We start from the raw sequence: 15,959 nt of genomic DNA, 5'->3' as shown, positions 1-15,959 counted from the left end.
CCCACTATTGGCTATGATGTAGCATTATCCTGATCAAATATCAGAGCAAGAAGTAATCACTATGGTTAATTCCCAGCCTGAGCAAGGAACTGTGGTCTAGAGTCAGTCACCTTCAGGATGAACACACCCAGAGTCTGAGCTAGGCCTGCCCCCTTTTCATTCTCTGCAATAAAAACCTAGTTTTACGAAAGAAGAATTACTTTTTTTCTTAAATACAAAAGAATCCACCTGCTTTAGCTCTTGCCGCCATGACATACTTATTTTAGAAACTCTGACAGATAGGAACAGGGCTGCTTCAGCAATGAAAATTTTCTTTTGGTAGTAAAATAAGGAGTGATCTGTCGGGGACCGCTCTGCCAAATGTTGGAACCCACACTGCCAAAAGCCTTGGGGGCTAAACTGTTAGAGCCCACACTGCCCCAAGCGGCTCCGGTCTGCGGGTCAGGGTTCAGCAAGAGAGAGTGAGGACAGATGCGAAAAATGGAGACCAGACAGAGTGAGATTCAGTCCCATTTATTCTCCAGTCTCTCTTCTTCTCTCCAAGTCCCTAGTTCCCAGTCCCAAGTTCCAAGTCCCAAGTTTCTAGTACCAAGTCTAGTTCCTAGTCCCTAGTGCCTCCAAGTTCCAAGTTTTCCAGTCCCCTCTTTGTCTGCCTCTTGCCTTTTATAAGTCTCACTTCTTAAGTCACACACCTTTAAGTCACACACAACCAAGGGAAAATCCTGGGTATATAAAACAAGATGTTATCAGAGTGTGCTCAGCTGTTGTAGGCTGCTGAAAACAAGTCTCTTGTCAGGGTATATGGCTCAAGATGGCTGCAAGGATGATAGCCACCATCTGTCGGCTCCCCACAGTTATCCTTATAGTTTAGATAATTCTAGAAACTTTGCTTTATTACACAATTTTAAGGAAATCAATGCATTATAAAGTTACCAAATGTAGGGAAATGTGAATCTCACCCCCCCCCCAACCCCCCAACAGCAAACTCTATTTCCTAGGTCAGTAGACAAGAGAAGAAAGGAAGAAAAGGGCCTTCGACATGTCAAGTGTAGAAAGGTTCATGTTTCAGTTAAGACCATTAAGAAGTAACACTGGACTACGAGTCTCTGAATGAGGACTTGCTCTGATTCATGACAGATGCTTTCAGAGGCAAAGGAACTTGAATCTCATAAGGTCTAGGGATGTCATGTGTGCAGGCAGCGGAAAAACACAAACACAGCCAACACACAGGCTGCTGGGAGCTTGGGGCCTGGGAGTTAGAGAGAGGAGAAAAGAAGGTTCTAGAACAGTGACAAGCAGAGCACATTGGTGACATTCAATGAGGGCTCAAAAAACTCCCTGGTAAAGGTAAGACAAGCTACCAACAGAACAGTATCATCTATATGATCTCAAGCGTTTCAATGCAAATGCCTTTTATTTTAGATATTTATGCTCTAGCCCCTCACAAGAAAAATGAGCCAAAATCAATTTCTACCACTACAGGCAGTTAGGGGGAAGCAGGGCAATCCTTGTCTCAGGCAAGATGAAAAACCAGCAACATTGGAAGCTGTTTGACAAGGAAGGACCTGTGGCCATGTTTCTTGGTAATTTAAATGACAGCCATTCTTACAGTCAGAAGAAATTCTTACAGATGCTCTAAAGGGGGTGTGTGGAGAAGGAAACATGGAAATAGGAAATTTTCAATAGAAAATATAGGGCTGGCTATGTAGCTAACTAATCAAATGCTTACACAGCAAGCATAAAGTGCTGTGGCCAAGCTCCAGCCCCATAAATAAATAAATACTCGAGCTCTATTCTGGTATTGAGGAAATAAAAACATATAGTAAGGGGTTTTTTTCTTAGCCCATTATATTAAAAAAGTTAGAGGTGTCAAGCTGTACTCAGTTCTGCTAAGAATACAATAAGCAAGCAGTTTCCTATACTGCTTGACATGTTTGCAAATCTATACAAAAGCATAAAGTACTTCACCCAGCAATGGGGCACTTACACAAATTCACCCTAAGAAAAGTTCATCAGAAATTAGAATAGGTCACTGTGGTACATCTATGCAGCAGAATGTAGCCATTAGAACAGACGCTTTCTTAATTATTAGAACTGTACTTGTGATACTGACTCCAGTGTAAACGATTTTGAATCATTTGCATGGCATCGTCACACAGATGTAAGACTGGGTGCCTGGGCAGACTGAGATGTGATCTCTGGATTTTGGTAATCCTTTATAAGTTGACAGCTGGTATTGCATAAGATGTGATCTCTGGATTCTGGTAATCCTTTATAAGTTGACAGCTGGTATTGCATAAGCACTTCTCAGAAGTTTTAATATCAGTCAGAAATAAGTAACAAAGTTTGATTTTTATTCATAGAAGAGAGTATCTCCTTTGTACACTTTATTTTCCATGAAGGATCCAAGTGCTATTTCCTACCACATAATCTAACAGACCCTGAAGCAGCCCACTGTTCTTTTGTACTCCTCTGTCTTTGTTCAATATATATTCCAATAGTCAGAGACAGGTGAAATTCACACACACACACACACACACACACACACACACACACACACACACACACACACGAGTGTGTCCATAGGAGCTGCACAGAGAGATAGGTTAACTCCTAGTAAGGAAGCCTCAGCATTTTCTGCCTTATTAACTTAATTTTCAGAGAGTAATTAGTTTATTGTAAAAGTGCCACTCCTTTGTGCCTCAACTCCTCCTCTTGCTGCAGAAGTTACACTTTCAGAAGAAAAGAGATTAAATAGTTACAGAATCTCAAGCAGATTTAGAAGGCAAAAATTCTTCTGAATGTGAAGCATCTCTGGGACAGCTGAGTTATAAAATCACTCTTATAGGTTACCCACACCCTCCAAAATCTTAGGGACCATTTAACCCAATTTTAGTCAGTAAGCCAACAGCAGAACTCTGTTTATTTGGGGCCCCACAGCTCCATTCTATGTCTGTTTATTCATCCCCAGCCACATCAAGGATGGTTGGCTACACACCTACTGTTATGCTCTGTGTGCGTACCTTGGCAGTGTTTATACATAGTCCCCACATTTTTCCACTCTTCAAACTAAATGTAATAAAAATATTTTCCCCAGAGAACACTTTGTTTTTGTATCTTCCGGGTAGAAATCATACCCCACCCCTATTAGTAGCAGCCACTCATAATAAGTTCATTTAAAGACTTGCCACCAAAAGTGAGACTTACTATGTAAGAATGCATTCTAATACACATTAATTAGACTAGACACCGTAATGACTTCCAACCCATGTGTCTGACCAGTTAGTGTGCATCTTATAAACACAGGCAGCTACCGTATGGAATGCCATCAAACAGAGTTATATCATTATAAGTTCATTCTCAAGATAACAAGATGTACAGACCTTCAGTTGTTCATCCACAACTCTTGTGACTTCTCCGGCCATTGATTCTAGGGTTTCCTGAATGGGACTGGATGACAGCCCACTGGCTCCTGCCCAGGATGCACCACCCACATGGTATAAATTTGGTAACAACTGGAAGAAAGGTGAAAAGTGACCTTGTTGTACTTGAAAAAACATTTCAATAAGCATCAAGACCACTGTGGAGTTACAGAGAGTTAAAGAAATATATTAGAGATTGATCATCCAGTCTCAGCCAAAGGCACGGATGTTAAACTGAGGCCCATGCTCTTCACAGGCATCTGTTCATGCTCAGTGAAACCCAGCAATGCTAGAATATCACCACAATGGAACACTGGGAGATGGCACAGCCATTATTGACCCTCAGCAGCTCTCAGGTCAAGAAGTGTGTCAGTGTCCTTGGGATAGTCCTGTCTTTGTCTGAAATGTGAGGATTGAGGTGTTTTCAACCACACTGTTGTCACCAAACATGCAGGTAATTTGCCCCTTCTCTTCAGATACCAGTTGGTTGTCCCATAATTCCACTCAGTTCTGACACTCTGCCTAGACTGTCAGATGACGTAAGAAAGGACTCAGACCTACAGGGCTATGTCACTCAACTTCGAGTCACACGTCCTAGGTCATCACTGCTTCTTTAGGAAAGATGATTATGAAAAAAAGTCCCCACCTAGCCCTCAAGTTTAGTGACCTGATGAAATGCCACATTTATCTCACAAAGCACCTTCCTTGCCACTGGGTTCCAACCCAGACAGTGAAATGGACTTAGTATCTTGGCAGGCACAGGGGTGAGAGTGTCACCTGGGCTTGAGGAAAAGGGCTCGGCAGGGGCTTGAAGGAGAGGGCTTCCCTGCCATCTCCAGGAATGCCAGCTTCCAAGCCCCTTGATGGCAACAAGCAAAAGCTATTTGAACTCCTGTTTCAAGAATCCCTAGAAGCTGCATTAGAGACATGGTGACTGACCTAGTCTCCAGCCCTTCCCTTGGACAGGGTGTGTACTTGACAGAAGAGCCATCCTATGGTCAGCTCCTCCAGGTCCACTCATTAGGGTGAATGCTTCTGTGTTGAAAAGCTTTGGTTATCAGCAGCCAAAGATGCTACTGTCACCTCTGTTGCTCAGAATGTTCCAGAACTTTAGAGGCTCTGTGCCACCATCCAAGGATATATTATCATTGCATTACAGGGCTATCTGACGAATCTGCTAGGTCCCTGACACAACATTCAGCAACTGTGATCCTGGAGCCAGCAGGATGGCTCAGTGGGTATTCACCACCAAGCCTAAAAAACCAAGTTTGATCCCTGAGGCATACATGTGGAAAGAGAAAACAGACTCCCACAAGTTGCCCTTTGACACACACACAAACACACACACACACACACACACACACAACTAAATGCAAATTCAACAACAATGAAGCAATGAAATAAGGCCACTTATGTGATCCTAAGAGCAGAAGAAAGAGCCCAGCTTCTGACTCATAATTAGTCTATTTTCTATGAAGTCATACTTTGGGGAATAAATGGATGGAACTAGAAAATATCAGCCTGAGTGAGGTAACCCAGACCCAAAAGGACATGCACGGTGTGTCCTCACTGACAGGTGGAGATTAGTAAACAAGTTCAGAGTACCTAGGATACAACCCACAGACAGCAAGAAGTTTTGCAAGCAGGAAGGCCCAAGTGAGGATGCTTCAATCTCACTTAGAAAGGGAAACAAAATAAACATGGGAGGCAGAAGGAGGGAGGGACCTGAGAGGGAGAGGGGAAGGGGAGGGGAAAAGGGGGGCAGGATCAGGTATGGGGGATCAGGAGAGAAGCCCCGAGAGCCAGGAGAATGAATCAAAATATGCAGTTGCTGGGGGAACCTCTCGAAATCCCAGAGTCCTGGGATGTGAGAGGCTCCCAGGACTCAATATTGATGACATTAGCTGAAATGCCTAACAGTGGGAATGTAGAACCTGAAGAGACCACCTCTATTAGTTAGACAGGGCCCCCAGTGGAGGGATGGGGATAGCAACCCATCTTCATTATTTTTGACCCCAAATTGTTCCTATCTAAAAGAAATGAAGGAAGAAAAATGGAACAGAGACTGAAGGAATGACTGATCAGTGACCGGCTTCACTTGGGATCCATTCCATGGGCAGGCACCAATCCCTGATGCTATTACTGATGCTATGTTGCGCTTACAGACAGGAGCCTAGCATGCTATCCTCTGAGAGGTTCTCCCAGCAGCTAACTGAGACAGATGCAGATACTCACAGCCAACCACTGAACTGAAGTCTGGGACCCTATGGAAGAGTTAGGGGAATGACTGAAGGAGCTGAAGGGGATTGCAACTCCATAGGAAGAACAACAGTATCAACTAACCCGGACCCCTGGGAGCTCCTAGAGACTAAGACACCAACCAAAGGATATATACATGGGCTGGTCTGAGGCCCCTGGCACATATGTAGCAGAGGATGACCTTGTCTGGACTCAGTGGAAGAGCATGTACCTAATTCTGTAGAAACTTGATGCCCCAGAGAGTGGGCATGCCCAGAAAGTGGGGAGCATCCTCTCAGAGGTGAAGGGGAGGCGGAGGGGGAAAGAACTCTAAGAGGGGGGCTGTGGGGCAACATTTGGGATGTGAATAAATAAAATAAATAATAATGGTAAAAAAAAAAAAAAGAGAGAAAGAAATCAGCACAGGTACAAAGAGGACAAACATACTACCAGCATATTATGAATTCGGAAAAGAAACTCACCGTTTTAGAGTTCTTAGCATCTCGCACGAGCCGCTCTGCAGCCTTTAAATCCTCCTGCAGAGCTTCACCCCCGCAGGTCCGTAAGGAGTTGAGGTGATCCTGAACCTTCACACATATTCGGTCAATCATCTGTACAAACCAGAGGAGCATCCAAGTTTGTTCATAAAGGAAGACACAGAATGAACAAAGAAAATGAATGCATGAGGTTGAAAATGTCTTGCTGGCATCCTCCAGAAGAATGCTTAACCAATTATTAAATTAGTATAACTATACATGAGAGAAGCCAATGGCACATTTAACTCCAGGAAAAGACATGAGACATTTTGGTAAAAGATATAGGCTTTTTTTTCTCCCTTAAAAAGAATACTGTGCTGACTCTTCTTAATGATCCAAATCTTGCAGCTCTCAGTGATGTTCTGCTAGAGAGTGACTCTCACTAACTGTCACTGAGTGCCCTGTGTGTGTCAGACACAAGGAGAGATGCTGAAGAAACAAACAAACAAACAAACAAACAAAAATGTCTTACACACTGCCAGGACTAGTGACATGACAATAGAATGCTTACAACTGCCAGGGGGTCTCAACTGTATAAAAGTCAAAACAGCCTCTGGAAACTGACAGTTCAAAAATTCTATTATATAAAGTGCTTCTCTCCATAAGGTGAAAACCACTGAAGCATAGAAGCAGGTTGGGGCCGGGGGCAGTATGCTGGGGACGTAGCTCACTTGGAAGAATGCTTGCTCAGCACCTGTGAAGCCCTGGGGGAAGATATCCAGTATCATATAAACTGGGCATGGTGGCACAGATATCCCAGCACGTGGGTGGTTGAGATATGGGGACCTGGAGGTTCAAGTTCACCTTTGCCACAAAGCAAGTTGGAGCGCAGATTGGGCTATAGGAGACATTGCTTTGGTCAATAAAGGAGGAATGTGTCTTGTTATATTAGCACAAGCAACGATGAAGCCAATTCCACCTAGTGTCTATCCCAGCACCTTTGCCTTACGAGTATTTGAATCATTTTCGGAGGGTCCAAGATTGAACTGTAGAACCCAAAGAAGTATCTTTATTTTAAAGCCACCTTAAGCCAGACCTGCTTCGGAATGTCCCACTTACTTCTCTGATCTCCCAGGAGTGGCTGGATTAGCTCCTGTGCTGGTGGGTGTTATGTACCATGGGAGTCCCTTGACCAGGGTCTCACTCTTGGTCCTCACATCCTCTGGAAACATAAACTGAAATAACCTCTACTTCTTACAGTTAGCCAGGTGTTGAGTGCAACAGGAGACGAAGTAGGAGCACAAATTCCTCTCAAGCAAACAGCAGTCACAATGCTCCACACAACCCTCCCGGGTACTCTTAGAACCGCTAACAACACCTATTGCATGGTCTTAGAAATATAGTGTTTAGCTAAGTAGTTGGAAGATGGACAATTTAAAATCATCCTCAGCTGCAAAACCAAGTTCAAAGTCAGTCTGGACTATGTTAGTCTTCTTTCACTAGCATAAAAGAAATATTTGCTGCATTCCTGAGATGGCTTAGCAGATAGAGGTGTATGCAGCCCAGCCTGAGGTTTGATCCCTGAAACCCACAAGACAAAGCAGACAACTGGCAACTGCAAGGAGCTGTCCTCTGATCTCTGTATGTGGATGCATGATACACAGGTGTACCTATCTCTTGCCTACATACAAATAAATAAATGTAAAGAAAAACAAAGCATGCTCACTTCAGAGACCTTATAAGAAGTGTCCTGGCCCATCTGATAGGTCAGTTGAATCCACAAAGTTTAATTATTCTCATACTTTTTTTTTTTTAAGTTAAATTGCCCTACTCTTTTTATTTTGAATAATTCAATATTGTGTCCAGGAAAGTCTCCCTTCCTTCTCTTACAAATTAAAGAAACAACAGAACCCTTACTAAAAAAAGGACAAGACTCAATTTGGTAGAAGTAGTTTTGCATGACTGATGCACTGGGTTCAATCCAATCCAGAACTAAAACAATGAGACATAACTGTGTGCATTTTTCAAGCCCTATAATTCCAGTACTCTAGAGGCAGAGACAAGAGGATCACCACAAGTTTGAGGCCATCCTAGGCTACATAGTAATTTCTAGGACACCTAGGGCAACATTGTAAGACCCTAGGAGAGGGGGCAGAGTGTGTTTTCAGAATAGCACAGAAGACTTACATTCTGACCTTAGAGCTGCAATGCGGCTGCCTCTCTCATCCTCCCTTTTATACGATTAGGCTGACCGTGCCTTTCTGGTATTGTAAAGACACTCACTCAAAGCATCTATTGTGCCGACGAGGATATAGAAGCTGTGTTGATGTACACAACAGCTCCTCTGCTGTAAAATTCCCAGACTTCTTGTAAATGGTCTATCTTGAGCTCCGCAGAGGTAAAGTTGTATGAACAGTTTATTTCACCTCCACTCGCTACCTCCAATCTATGCTTACAGGCAGGAATCAAATACTTTCTGCATTCCCACAATGCCCTACGGAGAGCTGACTCTGTGTTTCTAAAAACCTTCATGATGAGCATAAATCCTTACTCTACAAACTGGCATATTGATTGAAACAAAAATGGTCATCAATAATTCACATCTCACTAAGAATAATTTTCTAATTTGAGAAGATAAACCAGATACACATCTGATGCTACAAAGGGCCAAACCAGGAGGCCTGTGCAAACAACCCAATAAAGCCAATTCTCTGCACTAATACTACAGACTGAAGAGCCCCCTGAAGTGTCACCAGCTTTCACGGAGGAGAGAGGGTATGAATGGACTCCACTACAATAGTCTCCACAGGAAATAGTTTTAAAGTCAAAGGGAAAATAAAATTTTAGTTCTTCAAATAAGACAAACTCTCATATCAGTAGGGCTCTTCCAAGCAATTGTTAGAATGTAACAAAACCAAATGCAGCTCATTTGGTACCTAGGGTATGTGAAAGGCAAGCTATTCACTTAAGATGACATAGGACAAAGTGCAATGTTAAAATGGTAGGGGATCTAGGTGTTTCACTGTCATGTTATAAGTCACACCACTAAAGCATGTAATTGAAAACAGTTACAGGAGGTGGGACAGAAAGACTACTCTAGTTATCCTGTTACAAACCTCATGGTAGGTGAATGTGGTCCTTTCAGTTAACCCTGTCTGCTTCATTTGACACCCACATGCTCTGAGTGTTCATTTTTCATTTTGAAACTAATTCCTGATGGAATCTAGAATCATCTGGCCTCTGAGATGGCTTGTGGGGGATTATTTTCATGATATTGAGACAGAGCCTGGTCACTTTGGGTGGCGTCCCTCCCTGAATGGGACTGTACACTGCATAATCAGACAAGGGAATTGGGGAGCAGCATGCATCTAACACCCTCAGCTTCCTCACTGTGGATGCCATGTGTCAGCAGCTGCAAAGTTCCAGCTACCTTAACTTCTTCCTTGGCTACTGTAACTTCCCTGGGCTACTTTAACTTCACCACCCCTGAGGATGTATTTTTGACCTGTGAGACATAATACACCCTTTCTCCCTTAAGTTTGTCAGGGTATTCTATCATAGCAACAAGAAAAGAGACTAAGACTGTCCGAGTTTAAGCACCTCCCATTTCTATGGGACTGTGCACTCTGTTACTGCTGGACATGACCTCTCATTATCTGGTGTTCTAATGTCTTCTTAAGTCTTGCCATTCATGCTACCTCTCCCCCTTGAGAACCTTAAGAGTTCCAAGAGAACATAGTGCACAGAGCCGAACATGACCTTCTTTTCCTCCCTCACTACCTCTTTGGTCTCAACACTTCCAGCCATCACATTAATGATAACTGTTTTCACAATGATATAGTTCAATGTTCACCGGCAGACTGGCCCTAGTTGAGATACACCTTCCCTGAATTTGCTCTTTTGTCTGGAACCCTCAATAAAATGAACACTAACACGAGAGGTGTGGGCAGTGCTGAACTACCCACTTCTGCCCTCAGTTGGCAGAAGTGCTGTTGGCTTTTTCAATAACCCATCACACAACTAATCCATGGTACACTTGCAGGGACTAGCTGGCTCCATCAGAGCTACTGGGATGCTGAACTAAAGCATAGAAACCACTAGTAATTAATGCCATCCTGAGTCACACTCCATTTGTCACAACTGTAACCACCTCCACCCAACAGCTTACTTGTGGAAACAATGTTCTTTTCCTCTATCTCTCTGTCTTTATTGAAGAGAAATATACCCCCACACTTGATATTGAAGAGAGAAAGTCCTGAGTAAGACAATAGCTCTGCCTCCAAGCAAGGCCAACACAGAAGTGGGAAGAATCCTTCATAGTCAACACTAATGCAAGGGCTAGGTGAGCTGGTGTGGGCCTGCAATCCATTGGGAAGGTGGACAGAGGAAATTCAAGGCTATTCTCAGCTACACAGGAGGTCAGACACTAGTCAGAGAAACAGCAAGAAGGAGTGTCAAAAAGAAAAAGACCCTTAGACTTGCCAATGAGGACAATCACTTAGGGTCACTTCAGTAGGTACATATAGGGGTCATGTTTCAGAATGTCACAGTGAGGAGGTTAGCCAAGTTATCATCTCCAGGGGAAAATTCTGCTCAAGAAAAAGTGTGCTGAGAAAATAGCTCTTTGGAAGAGAATAAAAATTAGAGCTTGGTGGCAGACAATTCTGGGCCCGATTTTGTCTGTGATTTTTAACACACAGCACTATGTGCATGGTGCATGCACTATGCCTGGTACATTGTATATTGCTATGTCTGCTCCATAGTGGCAGATGCAGTAGGTACACAGGCCTAGAATATTTACTATGTCAGACAAAGTTTCCCAACACCTGGTTAGGAGGGCTTATGAGGTCCAGGAGAAGGGAGAACAGGAAAGCAGAAAGGCAGTACTGATTCTTATAAAACCCTAGACACCAGGCACCAGACAAAAACAAACACATGAGGAGCCATGGGATTTCAGTGCTTCTTTCATACACTGTGATTCTTCACTTGTCACCTGGGACATGACAAGGAAAGGAGATTACAGAACAGTTGTTACAGAGGGTCTATTCTTCCTCCATTAGAATGTCTCAACACTTCAAGACACATCTATCTCCTCTGAAGCCACTGAAATGACTCAAGTAAAAAAATAGCTAGTCATAAAACCGCACAAAAATCCCTGAAGTGAAAGGTGGCAATGTACCTGGCACATAATGATTCAAATAATTCAGAATGAACCACCAATGTAGAAGTAAACATCTACATTCCTCTCCTGTGTGTAGCTGCCTTTCAGTGAGAAGATGGAATCTGGAATCTGCTGGGAAGGACAAGCATTAAAGACCATGCAGTGTGGTCCTTTCTTTTTCTTTTCTTTCCTTTTCTTTTCTCTTCTTTCTTTCTTTTTTTTTTGGGGGGGTACAGGGTTGGGTGTAGGGGTTGCCCTCCATCCGAAAGAAGTTGTAATATTAGATTAAGAAAAAAAAAAAAAACCCTACATCTTGGTATCTCATTAAGGGAGAGGAGGCAAAGGTACAATGTTGACAGCCTTGCTGCTTTTAAGGTTCAACATGGAAACCAGGGCCGAGATGAGAGCCAAGTGCAGAAGGGCAGGGCCACTCTTGCAGAGGACCTTCACTGGGTTCCCAGACCCCTCAGAGCGGGCAGCTCACAGCAGCCTGTAGTTCCTACTCCAGTCAACCTGATCCCTTCTTCTGACCTCTATGGGTAGTGACACTCATGTGCAAATATTAAAAATGAAAATAGCTCTTAAAAATAATTATATATGCTAACATCAGTAAGCTATAAAATACTCAAATAATAATTAGACCCTAACAGGGAGAAACATTCGATTTTTAAGTCTAAATAATGCAAAGTCTAAATAATGCGTTCTTTCTCAAAAGTTCTGCTAGGCCAGAAATATGTAAAGAAAAGTCTTTTCTTGACACATATTACTTGGGTGTTACTAATTAATACTGTCAGTAAATGTAACCAGTGCTGAACTGTAAGGAGGTAGATTCACTCAGACACTCTGAGATAAGCAATGACAATAAAATAAAATAAATCCCATCAGTTCCTCTTGATGTTCAGAGATGAGCACTTGTTGGTCCTACTTAGCTTTTGCCTAAGCTGCTCATCACTGTTCTTGTATTTGTTTGTAATGTTTTGAAACAGGGTCTTATGTAACCCAGGTTGGCCCAAATTCTATCTACAGATGAAGACCTATAAAACCTCCCACTTCCCCTGTTTCTCAATCCCAGGGCTGGGATTATAGGCTGGCAACATCTCAAGTTTCCATACCACAGGTATGGTATATATTTTAGGTATATATTTTTCATATATATCAATGATCAAACATTGTATTTGATTCCATGAGCTATAAGGTACAATCAGCTCTGTTCCTATTCGGCTTTCTTTGTCAACCCCAATCTTAACCTGTCACCTTCACCGTCTCCCAGTTTTTAACACTTACAAAACAGCAATTTAAAAAAAAATTGCCTTTAGTTTATAGCTTCTAGGATTCCATTTTTATTCATTTCTTCTTTCTGCCCCAAATACACTTTCCTCTCTCTCCATCTGCTGTGATTTTCCTAAGCCAGTCCCTCCTGGAGCTGTGCTCTGTACGCCTCTGTCGACAGAACGGACCCAGTGTGCCGTTACAGGCATTCCCTTACCTGCTGGGTGGTGCTGGTGACGATGCCCTGCTGGAGGCGGTAGGCCTGCTCCTGGAGGTATTTCCTGGTCTCGTGATTCCGAAGCAGATAATTTTCTATCTGGAAATGGAGCACACATATCCCTCAAGAATACACTTTGACTCCGTGGAGGATAAAGTTATCAGTGAGCCAGTCAATGAGCATGGTCTATCAGCTCTTTGACCCCACAACCCATGCAGGCTCAGACGAAGCTCTGACAAGTTTATCAGAGGTGCTTTTAACTAGGAAATGAGCTTTTGGGTAACTGAAGTCATTTGTGTGTGACTCCAAAACTGACAAAGATAAGCCAGTATTTGGTGACAGCTGCTGCCGGCTCAGGGTTCTCATCTCTGGGCAGCATAAAATTAAAAGTTTTAACACCATGTAGCTCAGAAGCAAGTCTTCTCCAAGGAGGGCAGATGGTGCCCTCTGAACCTCATGATAATCCACAGCCGAGAATTGCTCAGCACTTGGGAAATGATGCTAAGGAAGAAAGAGAAGAGAGGAAGATGCGGCAGGGGTTGAGGAGGAGTGCTGGGGAAAGGGAAGGAGAGACGACAAGGGAAGAAAAGACTGGTGGAGGGGGTACGGAAGAAAGGAAGGAGGGGGGCAGAGGGAGGGAGGGAAGAAGGGAGGGAGGGAAGAACAGCTATAAAAATAGCATCTTTGGTGTAGTCTAATCTTAATAATCTACCAGATTTTCATAGTTTCTCAAAACAGGACTGATTTTAATAATGTGACAGCAAATAAGAAAATACATCCCTACACAAAACAAGAAATCCTGAAGTGGGTTGATATTTCATGTTTATACACAAAGTCCTTTGAAAACTGAAAAAGCACAAATTAGAACCAGATGAAAAGGAGCTGCTTAGGAAGATCAACAGGCCTTGGGCTGTGAACAGGGTGCATGGTGAACTAGTTAGAGAGATGAACACCCACAAACAGGGTTTGTAGCAGGGCATGGTGTTGAATGCCTAAATGTCAATACTCTGGAGGCAGAAGCGGAAGGGTCACTGTCAAGTTCAAGGTTGTGCTGGGGTACACTGAGTTCCAGGACAGCCTAGGCTACATACAGAGATCTTTCTCACAAAGTTGACTATACTTTCAAAGAATGACTTGGGGGACTGGAGATGTGGCTCACTTAATAGAGCACTTTTGCAGCACACATGAGGCCCTGCATTCAATCCCCAGAAGCACATAAACTGGGCATGGCGGTGCGTGCTTATGATCCCAGCCCTATGCAGAAAGCTAAGACGTTTAAATCTATACTCACTGGGGAGATGGGCTTCTGGACATGTCTGTGAAGGATTATTTTGATTACTGTTAATGAATGTGGGAAGACCCTTCTTAGTCATGGCAGGGGATCCAGGGACTGCATAAAATGAACATAGTAAACTGAACAGAAGCATTTTTCTCTGCTTCTTGACCTCACATGTACCGTGAGCAGCTCGCTGAAGCTCCTATGCCTGTGGTGTTCCTGCCATGGACTATAGCTTGGAACTATGAGCCCTCACTGACCCTTTGTCCTTGGAGTTGCTCTGGTTAGAGTGTTTTATTATAGCAACAGGAAAAGAAACTAAGATGCTTGGTTATGAAGCATTGTATGTGTGACTGCCCAGTAAGTACACACACACACACACAAACACACACACACACACACACACACACACACACACACACACACACACAGTGGTGGTTTGAAAGAAAGTGACCCCCACGGGCTCAAAGGCTCAAAGAAAGTGATCCTGGTTGCTGTGGTCATGGTGTCTCTTCACAGCAATAGAAACCATAACACACACACTCACACTCACTCACTCTCTCTCTCTCTCTCACACACACACACACACACACACACACACACACACCTTCTTGTAAACACAGGCAGCTACAGCATAAGAAGCTATCACATGCAGTGGAATCAGAAGTGACGAAGGCAAGATAAAAAGGAGCGCTAGGCCAAGCTGAGCTGCATGAGACACTGTCTCGAGAAGAGACAAGACTGATTTAAGTCGGGTGGGTAAATTGTGCCATCCTGGTTTATTCGTCCCCTTTATTGTTTTAATAATGTGTCTTAGCCATTTGCCTTTTAATTTTTCACCGTGGTTCCCTGGTTAAGAATGTCTAATAACTGTGAAGCTCTTACTGTTATTACATTTTCATTTTAATTTTCCATATGCTAAAATAACTACTACTCAATAGCAATTAGGACCAATTAAAACCCAGACAGCAATTACCTGCATCCCAGGAAGCTAGAAGGCAGAGCAAAAGTGCCTTCCCCCAACTAATGCATCATTAACATAGCACTGTGGGGCCAGATCACATGACCTTCCTTCCTATGCCTCCCAGCAGCCATGTCTCGCCAAGGTGACACATCACTGGGAAATGCTTTGCTAGGGAGGCTCAACGTGTCGGAACGGCAGACACTTGAGACCACCCAGCTTTGGGTCCTTTGCCTCCTTTCCAGTCTTTTCACAGCTGGCCTCACACTGGGCCAAAGGCTGAGAGCAATCTGTTCATTCAGGAAGCTCATGCCACACAGACATGGGACAGTGAAGGCTGGCAGGGCCTGTGTTCCCAGACCTTTCCCAAGTCCAGCCATTCTGCATCACAAACTAAGCCAGGAAATAGTTTTGGTGGTTTTGTTGTTGTTGTTTTAGGAAAAATGATGTGAAGTTTGTTCTTTTTGTATAAGCATATAGACAGGTTCATGTGCGTACAGGTGCCTGTGTCCATACATGCCCAAAAGTCAGCCTCGAATGTCATTTCTCAGTCACTCTCCACTTTGGTTTTTGGGATAGTCTTTCTCTCTGGCCCAGAACTCAACAGTTAGGCTATGCTGGCTATCTAGTGTGCACCAGGGACCCTCCTGCCTCCGCCTCTCCAGCTGGGATTAATAATCTCATGTCACCACATCCAGATTCTTATGCCGGTTCTGAGAGCAAACCTAAGTCTTCACGTGTGTACAATAAACACTTTGCTGACTGAGCCTTATCTCCAGCCCCACAATGCTTCTTTCTGAAAACAAGTTTAAAGGAAAAAGGAACCACAAACTCTGCATCTCTGTTGTCAGTCATCAACCTGTTACTACTGAACTTAGCACAGTAAGATTTCCTTCCACACAGCACTCCAGGGAGAAGACAGACACCTAACTCCTGGGG

General features: G+C 43.5%; 1 protein-coding gene across 12 annotated transcripts in view; it reads right to left on the bottom strand.

Annotated features, from left to right (window-relative positions):
- The window catches only part of Carmil1 (capping protein regulator and myosin 1 linker 1), a 264,452-nt gene that overhangs the window by 48,642 nt on the left and 199,851 nt on the right, over positions 1-15,959 (bottom strand). For all 12 annotated transcript variants that reach the window (XM_076939239.1, XM_076939246.1, XM_034510864.2 and 9 more), the window contains exons 24-26: positions 12,784-12,882; positions 6,143-6,271; positions 3,384-3,515 (exon numbers count right to left, since the gene is read on the bottom strand). In XM_076939239.1, coding sequence (XP_076795354.1) covers positions 3,384-3,515; positions 6,143-6,271; positions 12,784-12,882 — 360 coding nt within the window. The remainder of the gene's footprint in view (positions 1-3,383; positions 3,516-6,142; positions 6,272-12,783; positions 12,883-15,959) is intronic.

Source organism: Arvicanthis niloticus, chromosome 8 (assembly GCF_011762505.2).
Source record: "Arvicanthis niloticus isolate mArvNil1 chromosome 8, mArvNil1.pat.X, whole genome shotgun sequence".
Taxonomy (NCBI): domain Eukaryota; kingdom Metazoa; phylum Chordata; class Mammalia; order Rodentia; family Muridae; genus Arvicanthis; species Arvicanthis niloticus.
The sequence above is the reverse complement of the archived record's forward strand: the minus strand, read 5'-3'. Positions and strand labels throughout refer to the sequence as shown.